Genomic DNA, 9,573 nt, shown 5'->3' with positions numbered 1-9,573 from the left:
TGATCATAATTAAGTCATGAAATAACTATTGGTGGATTTCAAAACTGTCGGTATGCAAATAGTCTGATATCCAAAAGAGAAGAAAAAAGTTAAAAGCTTATGATGCAGCAGCCTCAGTGTCTACTAAAGCAGATCTTTTATCGGATGCCATGCGTTGTGTTGTTTTTCCGGCAGCTCGTGTGTTCTTTTTGGGTTTACCCTCGCCACGTCTAGGAACGGTGCGCTGCATAATACGCAGAGGAATCCCGCCCAGATCAAAGTCTTCCTTGAGCGACTTCGTTAAGAACCTGAGGTCTGTGTCTGATAGCTGAACCTTCCCGCTCACAAACGCAACAAATGTAGGTGGTCGGGCCTTCACCTGAGTGAAATATTTGATCTTGGGTTGGGCGGACTGGTCTTTCCAAGAATGTCTGCTCATAACCTACACAAGGATACGTAAGCCATCAATGAAAAGTTTACACACGGAGTCTGGGGCAATCGGACAATTTCAGCAAACCTTGCGTAACCAGCGGTTTAAACGAGATGTTGGCAGTCTACAGCACCATTTTTCATAAGTATCAACAACCTGGCGCATCACAGCCATCCTTCCTTTGCCCTCAAGTGCAGAAACAAATACCACAGGTAATCCTGTCACCTGGTGACAAACTTTCATCAAATGCAAGATAAAATACGACATTGTATTAATAGGCGCACTTTGGAGACGGGCATAAATATTTCAGCATGACCACTTACAAACAAAACTCCTCACGATCGTATATGGACAAAATAACAATAAACCAAGATTTTGGTAAATTTTACATCAAATATCAAGTTGGAAACCGCCATCCAGAATATATCATCGATGAAATAGTTCTATATTCTCATTACTGACCTGGGGAATTACACTCTGAATTTCTTCAGGTACGATATTGACAACCCTTTCATATTGTTTACCCGACAAAAGATCCATCTTGTTCACCACAATAACCAAACTTCGACCTTCTTCTACTGCTCGCCTTGCTATAACTACTTCAGCATGTTTCATACTTCGTTTAGCTTTTGCAATCTATATGCAGGAATTAAACACACCATGTTATATTGAGAACAGGACACTAGAACATTCCAAATGTAACCAAGAGCAGATCTACTTATATCAACCCTCATAGGTATCCCACCGAAAATATGAAACGGAACCGCAGATAATGAAACAAATGGTTAATGTATTACATAGCTCATCAATAAAGGGCATAGCATTGTACTGCACATTTATTGCGAAGGGGAAAAAAGGAGTCAATATCTTCATTGGGATGTTCTAAACCCAGCATATTGGCAAAGAAACCAAACAAATGTTTAACAAAGCAAGCTTAATATAAATATCTAAAAAATGAAAATGGCAGTAGCATCTATGGATTAAGATAAGTGTAGAAGAATGAGAGGTTGATGTAAGGGTTTCAGGGCATAAGCAATTAAACACTTAAGATTCAAAACCAAAATAGATAATGGAGCATATGCATCATCTTATGCCCAAAAAAGAGTGGCACACATGCATGAACTCTTCAGTTATCCTTAGTGCAATAAAGAAGATTGATAAGCATCCACAGGCATTTTCAGTTGGATACGTTGGGAAAAAAAGGGTTCAATTATAAAAGCTTGTGACTTTCAGTAAAATAGTAAAACTAAAACCAAGCACAAAAATATATAGAATTAAAGATAAATAAGAGTGCACTTCAGAGACCAATTAATGCAAATGTCATTTGCAGAAAACAAAACAGACCTCATCCGCATCCAGAACTAGCGCAACCACATGGGCCCTCATTAGGTTTTTCCTTGATTGAACAATGCTCAAGGATGATGGGCCTTTGTCCTGTTTTGTTCTCTCCAACCAACCTGCGGTATCAACCTGGAAAATAAAATATCAGAATGCGAACATTGTTAGGTGTTGTTTTGTTATGCACTCCGAGATATTATTCTTGGGAAACTCTGTTGCTACTGCATTACTCTACACCAAAACTCAGATGTCTTTGATGTACAAGGTAGCATCAATTTTAGAAATTCATAGCCTAATTCGTATAAGTCAGAAACACTACAAGGAACTATTTAACTCACTGCATTAAAACAGAAAGTCACACTTGTTCAGTGATCATCTTATGCAATCAATTCAACACAAATATCTCTAGCACACTAAGGAAACTACCGACTGATAATCTCTTACTTACAAGATAAACGTCTCTCCCCTCGTACTGAAATTCAACCCGGATTGAATCTCGAGTTAAACCAGCTTCTGGTCCTACTAAAACTCGGTCCTCTTGTATGAGAGCATTCAGCAAAGTAGACTTCCCTACATTTGGTCTCCCAACAATTGCCAACTGCAATGGAAGCTTAGAGTCAACATTCTCATCCAAGTAGGAGCTATCATCGCAAGTATCTTCATCTAGAACTGGAAACAGAAAGCATATTCCATTAGTTACTTCAAAAATTATCAGTGCAGACACAAGGTTTTAAAATGCGTTAGCCTCGAGGCGGTCCGAGGCATAAATCATGTGAAAATCATAACAAATATAATAAACAAATAATATGATGAAAGCATAGCAAATAATCATATCTTCACACATGGCATCACTCTTCTCTCGAATGCTTCTGTTGAAACAATGTTTGTTCATGTTTTGTTGAATACTACTACTTCGAGTTATTATCATGCTTCCAAGTGATACTTTGATTTTATTCAAGTAATTTCTTTATTGAGACATGTCTGAGTACACAACTTGTGTTGTTTTCCCCTTCTTCCCCATTTCTTTAATCCTCCCCTAGTCACGGTCAACCGAGCTTGCTATCACTAGCAATTGCGGTCTAGACAAGAATTGAAGTCTAATGATCAAATAGCTTCAAATAGATGCCCAAGAAGTACAATGATAACCTTTTGTCTTTTAATTTCATACATAGGGTTGTGTAGAAATAGCCCACTTCAAATTAAGGCTTAAAAAAATTTAAGCCCATCAATTTTCAAACATTTCTAGTCAATTCACGCAGAGGTGATGGTCAAGAATGCATCTTAAAACCATGTGCAGACCAAGTGATTATTGACAACCATCGGTCAATAAAGCAACTTCCAAATTAATTTACGCGAAATCATATGCATCTAATCAGGAATTTCAATCAAAACCACTACAAATTATACCAACATTGATAAAGCCAACCAAGCTGGAAAATGGAACTAAAAAAGGGGAAAGGAAAGATGATTTCTCATTTAGAATCATGAGAATTTACCATCTATATTCTGGAGAACAAAATCCTCAAGCAGTGGCCTCAAAGCTTCAGAAAGCTCTGCCAACCCAAATCCAGTCTCCGCAGATAAAGCAATAGGATCACCAAATCCTAATGTATAAGATTCACCAGCAGCAGCACCAAGAGAGCCAGAAACATTATCTAGCAGCTCAGCTTTATTCATTACCACTATAGTCTTCATACCAGGGGCATGCTTTCTTAACCATTTTCCGACATCCAAATCCAACGGTTGCAATCCATCTCTGGACTTGATACATACAACCCAAATTAGAATATTTGAGCATCAAATGAAAATAACATAGCACTACCCAGTACAGTGACAATATCAAATGTAATACATTGTCACATGTCTCTCACTTTCTCTTTTTGGTTGCTTGATTGCATAGTGCATATCACAAAGAAAGGCATATGCCACAAAGTGGACTCCTAAACATACACAAGTCACAAGCATGGAAACTTCACATGCATTTGAAGTAAGTAAGTACAGGAAAAAACAAGTCTAACCTTGCATCAATCAAAAAAAGTGCCAAATGGGCTTTTGCCAACACATATCCGGTCATAGCAGCAGTTCTACCAAGAACAGAACCTGAAGAAGCCTCTGCCTCCAAGCCGGCTGAATCAAGAACCCGAAAACGCAAATCCCCCAGTTTAGCAATTCCATCTCTTATATCACGTGTAACATGGTCATTAGGGGTGTTGTAAACAAGTGCCTCCCTCCTCCGAATCAAACTACAGTACCAACAAGCTAACTTAAATTTGCAGGCCAATAACACATGGAAGAATGAATAATGATATCATAACTTCGAAATATAAACTGAATATGAATATCAAAACTTCATACATATCAACTCTATGCCATCAAAGACTCCATGATCAAAACTGACCGGTTAAACAATGCTGACTTCCCAACATTTGGGCGTCCTATAATAAGGACAGACGGAAGCTTCTCAATCGGAATTTTTGTGAAGTCAATAGATTCTCGAGTTATAGCTTTAGGTTGTGATCTTGGCTTGTCACAATCACTATCATCAGCAGCAACTCGAACGTCTTTCACTTCACTGCTTAAATCACCCGGGCAAGGTAAAACAACAGAACCCATCGGCTCAGTCCCGACTTCATTTTCAGGTAGAGAACAAAAATTTTCCACACTGTGAGTTGAAAAAGAAGAAAGCGCAGAGAGAGACAGCCCATTAACAAATCTGCAAGGTGTCACTCCTATGCCGTGTATGGGAGAACCCCCTAAGCAATATAATTACGTCAAAACTAAATAAAAATAACCAGTATCAAAGCAAGTACATAAAGCAACAGCAAATAAAATATAATATCAAAGCAGATGACTGAGCATACTAGTATGGATATATACCACGCTTTATTTTTACTTGAGTGGTAGCATTGAAGAACTTTCTTTCTCCATTACTCAAGAATGTTGGAATTGGGTTACGCGCAAGATACTGTAAGGTGGTGTTTCTGGAGGATAGACCATCAAGAGCTCGACGGCTTTTTCGGCCCAAAACGGTCTGAAACCATGATCCCCTCATTCTGAGTGGTTAACCACCGTGTATATTAGCAGTAACGCTCTCACTGCGCCCAGATAACCTCAGGCATTTTATGATGCTCAATGCTCCAAAGCTTTTCCCCTACAAGTTGTTGGTGAGTGGTGGTGCATGTGGAAATGGTAATGGGGGCTTTTGCATTTATTTCAGATTATGGTTTTAATAAAAATATAATAAAATCAAGTACATATTATGTTTCAAAAAAATTAATAAATCACGAAAATATTATTAACAACTCCAACAAAGTTAGTAACATGTCCTGTGATTCAAATTCTAGCATCAGTAAGTATATGTAAAATGTGGTTCATCCAACACTTTATAAATATATACCATAATTCAAAATCTAGTAAATATTAAATCACCAATCAAGCTAAAGAATATATTAATTAGAATAACTGAGTAAATATAAGAATGTCAAAATAGAAATGTTGTGTGTGGTTTAAGTAGAGACCGTCGGTTCAGCCCGAAATTGGACTGACAATTTTGGTTTTCAAACTGAAACCGAGACACAGGGACTGAATCAGAAACAGAATTTTTGTTCTACCTAATGGGTTTTGGTTTCGGTTCCAGATATTTGGAACCGAAAAGTGACAGTTAACCACTGGTTTTGAAGTGCTGACAGTAAACCTCCAATACACAAGGCTTTCTGCATAAATCGATTTACAACTGCCAAAAAAATATTCTTTTTTTCACCAGTAATTCATCTATTAAGAACTCCCTCATTTCTCAAATCACACACTCCACTCTCCAATCAATTTTCACACATCTCTACATTCTCACAACTCCTGAATTCACAAGAACTTTTCTCAATTTCTCTCAACTCTACAATCTCCATCGCATCATTTCTCAACCAATTTAAACAAATGAGTTCAATTAATCTCAAAGCCATTTCACTAGTTTAGCTTATACCAAGAACACTTTCACAAATTCTCATTCAAGCTTCAATTTTATTAATAACACATGCTTAATTTTTCTTCTCAACACCAAAGGCCAATTAAGTATAGTAATTAAAACCAAGCACCTATCATGAAAAACATGCTTAAATTTTTCTTCTCAATAACAAAGGCATTGGTACAAGCTACCCTTTCACTGTTCTCCCATTTTAATCTACCTATTCAACTTCACAATGTTCAAGGTTAAAGAATTTTTTTTAAAAAATCTGTACCAATTTCACAAATTTCTGAGCTTAGCCTTTGAAGCTCCAAGCTTGAAATTCCACTACAGTGGTGGATTGGTAGAGGAAGAAGGAGAGATTGTGGTGGAGGGCAGCGGAGACGTCGGTGTCAGACAGCCGAACGGCGGCGTGGGGCGGCTGGTCGATATCGGACAGAGAAGAAAATAGAGATGGCTGAAACTGAGTAATTTAGTGTGTTGATAATGGACCTCTTTCGAAAAGCCCAGCCATATGAAATGTGGATGGCCCACGATCTATTATATATACTATATAATTTCAACAAAACAACTATACTACTGTAAACTATAATTTTATTACTATTATGTTATGCTAAATTATAAATTGATTTCTAGCACTATATTATTTTCTTATTATATTTGTTTACTAAAGTATTAACTTATTCCCCTACGTTACTCTTAAATTTATATCAATTAACGATAATTATATCGTTGAAAAATTATTAGACAGTCAAAAATAACGATATTCTTATTGAAATAGTACTTTTGTTGAGACCATTTTCTGGGAGTTACAAGAAATGGCCATTGTTCTAAATTGGTTTGTATCAATCACACATTGACTTCTGACTTGAAATGCTTTGAATGATAACAGTATAAAGTTTGTATCTAACTTGCACAGCCTTTTTGTTTTATTTAATAATAATGTGTTCATAAAAAATGGCAAACACATTTGTCATTGATTATCATTAATATCAAAATACAAGTCTTTCATAATAATTTTTTCAATCTCCACGGCAAGTACAAAATGACATGAAAATTAATCCGATATGGAGTATATGTGAAGGTTGTGATCTCCTTACACACTTGTTGTTTTCCCACATTTTTGTACTAGTAATCATACCAAATGAAAGATTATGCATGTGTTTTGTTAACCGGAAAGGATCTCCTACTTCAACACTCCTACTTCATTCCTACTCCAACACTCACAATACAATAAAATAATGTTATAAAATCTCACCATCACTTACATGTTTATAACATTATTTTATTATGTTGTATGTGTTGGAGTAGGAATGAAGTAGGAGTGTTGGAGTAGGAGATCCGCATTATTCATTAACTGGTCATTTTTTAAAATATTACCCACTATACGTGCACAATTGAGTTAAGAAACTCCGAATTTATCTCATATTCTCATGCATTGCCTTCATGCCCCTAAGCAACAATCCGAATCAAAACAATTATTGACACATGTTGGATTAATAATCTCATATGAGACATAAACACGAACGAGAATGTTATGATCAACATTAAGTAAATGTAAACTGTCATGAATTGAATCTGAAAACTGAGAAATTGAAGAACACTATTTTGATTGAGAGAAATATGAAGAAATCTTATTGAATTCAACAAGGGAAACGAGCTGTGTATTTTAGGAGAAGATACACTAACTAACTAACTAACAGCCTTTTTATCTAACTAAACTGAACACCTAACAGCTAGTAAGAATGGACGGTCAAGATTAGAACAATCTAACTAATCTCCATCTAACGGTTATTGTAGCTCGACAGCTTCTTCATCTCTTCTTCAGCTCTTGAGCTCGATTAAGCTCAATCACTCATGCATTGATCAATCACACAACAAAAATAATTATAATTAGAAATGAAATTGCATTTGATTCCACATTGTCATCACATGTTTATCCATTTCTACTTAATCATAAGGTATTCCAACTTAATAAATCACATGTCAATAATTTTTAAAAAATATCGTCGTTGGTTAAAGTTTCTTTATCAAGGAGTTCTTTGAATGGGTCAGTTTCATTGGCTCCTAATGAGATTATGGAACAAGATACAAGACTTGATAGGATAGTTTTGAACTTAGATGCCCCACCGCATTTTCAATATACCAAAAGCACTTTCAATCACAAATGATAGAACATCCTCCCAAATTCATTTAATTAGACCATATATGAGAATTTTTGTTAAAATTCATAATTCTTGTCCCATATCGACTTGATAACGATCCTAACTCACCTATATAAGTGTGGATAACCCTCCCCCTTATAAGGCCTTTTAAGGGGTGAGTGACTCATTTCTAATATGGTATCAGAGCGGACCCAAGTCGATAATGGATTATATCTCTTTATCTCTTCTCTTGCCTATGATGGATTATATCTCTTTATCTCTTCTCTTGCCTACCCACTCCCTCTCTTTATCTCTTCTCTTGCTACCCACTTCCTATGGATTATATCTCTTTTTTTCTCTTCTCTGGCCTACCCACTCCCTTTTAAGGGGTGAGTGGCTCTTTCTAATAATTTTCACGACAATACCAAACATGAAGTTTTATATTGATACAAAAAAAAGCGGTAACCTCAGCTAATCGAAGTGGTATACCGACACAAAATTACGCTTTTGGATATGGGGAACTAACTTCGATCAGTCAAAAAATAGATGGTTGAACTTGATGAGGAAGTTGCGAGTTGAATTTGCAACTTTACATATTTGGCCGGTATTGCCCCAAGATTGCAGAGTATTATATAATCAAGAGTGAACTGCACCAAAAGGCCATGACTTTTCGCCTTGTAACATCAGAGGCCCCTAACTTAAAAATACCACCACAGGGATCTGACAAAACATATAATCACAAATCGTGTATATTTTGCCATTTTTCGGACGAAAATGCCCAAATGGGGTGAAGGGCAGTTTAGACCTTTTGATTGCATTAGGCTGCACCCCTATGACTGCATTTGCAGGTGCGGTCTTGTCAAGCACCTGTGTAATCATAATTCCATTTATATTTTTCAATTCTGTTTCATTATTTCTTCCCTCCATTTTCGTTTCATCTACCCCATTCAAGTTCTACTCAAATTCTGATTTCCCTCTCAAAACAGTATACGCGATTTTATCTTCTTCGACATCGAGCAATTTAGGGGATTTCATATCTTCACCAGCCGTTCGGGATCTCGAATTTAGTGGATTTCATCTGGATTTTGCTGAATTTAGGGTATCAAAGAGGGTTTTAGGCGATTTCCGTTGGAATTTTATTTTGTAATTGTTGGTTGATTTTTTTTGGTTGTATGGTTACTGTCGGGCATTTGAAAATTATTTTTGCAATTCTTGGTCGATTTGATTTTTGTATTGTCGAACTGAATTCAGGTCGTTACGCAATGTCTTCTTCTTCTTCTCAATCGTTCGGCTCAAGCTTCAATTGGAATTGGCATCGTCCAGAAATTGTGAAGTGTAATCACGATCTTGAGGCCGAGCTCGTTACATCTAGGACGGCTGTTAACCCGGGTAGACGTTACTATCGCTGCCCTATATGGAAGGTTAAAACCATGTATTTTGATCGTGTTGTCCATTAATTTTATTGGCATAAAGATTAATGAGAAATTATTATGCAGGACGATGACTGCAAGTTTTTTCGATGGTTTGATGCGAGTCTATCCCCAAGTCAAGACAGTTATTTTCAGAGAGTGAAACTTGAGCGAGACCAATTCGAAGCTGAACTTCGAAGCAAATCTCTACTCGAAGGTGTGCTGCACGAGAAATTGCGCTTGAAAACCGTGGAGTTTGAAGACTTGAAGCTACAACTGGGTATGAAAACTGAAGAGTGTGACGCATTGGCGGTG

The 9,573-nt window shown here is 36.8% G+C and overlaps 1 protein-coding gene across 3 annotated transcripts; it reads right to left on the bottom strand.

Annotated features, from left to right (window-relative positions):
• Nucleotides 1–6,204, bottom strand: LOC121806460 (GTPase Der-like). 3 transcript variants are annotated; one of them, XM_042206505.1, is made up of 10 exons: nucleotides 5,980–6,204; nucleotides 4,625–4,898; nucleotides 4,146–4,500; nucleotides 3,766–3,990; nucleotides 3,244–3,503; nucleotides 2,196–2,416; nucleotides 1,754–1,879; nucleotides 872–1,045; nucleotides 497–634; nucleotides 1–421 (listed from the first exon to the last, which is right to left on the bottom strand). In XM_042206505.1, the coding sequence occupies exons 2-10, from the start codon at nucleotides 4,797–4,799 to the stop codon at nucleotides 98–100; spliced, it is 1,998 nt and encodes a 665-aa protein (XP_042062439.1). In that variant the 5' UTR covers nucleotides 4,800–4,898; nucleotides 5,980–6,204; the 3' UTR covers nucleotides 1–97. The 3 variants fall into 3 exon arrangements, with proteins under 3 accessions (XP_042062439.1, XP_042062441.1, XP_042062440.1); XM_042206507.1 differs by having other exon boundaries at nucleotides 4,146–4,476; XM_042206506.1 differs by having other exon boundaries at nucleotides 4,625–4,890.
• Nucleotides 6,205–9,573: the final 3,369 nt, after the last annotated feature.

The sequence above is a fragment of the Salvia splendens genome, chromosome 6 (genome assembly GCF_004379255.2).
Source record: "Salvia splendens isolate huo1 chromosome 6, SspV2, whole genome shotgun sequence".
NCBI classification, from domain to species: Eukaryota; Viridiplantae; Streptophyta; class Magnoliopsida; order Lamiales; family Lamiaceae; genus Salvia; species Salvia splendens.
This window is presented reverse-complemented; position numbering and strand designations above follow the sequence as displayed.

Coding starts and splice junctions, on each gene's coding strand:
- LOC121806460 (XM_042206505.1), bottom strand. CDS start 4,799: ATGAGGGGATCATGGTTTCAGACCGTTTTGGGCCGAAAAAGCCGTCGA. Junction 4,501..4,624: donor TCAAGTAAAAATAAAGCGTG/GTATATATCCAT, acceptor TATATTGCTTAG/GGGGTTCTCCCATACACGGC. Junction 635..871: donor TTCAGAGTGTAATTCCCCAG/GTCAGTAATGAG, acceptor GTTTGTCACCAG/GTGACAGGATTACCTGTGGT.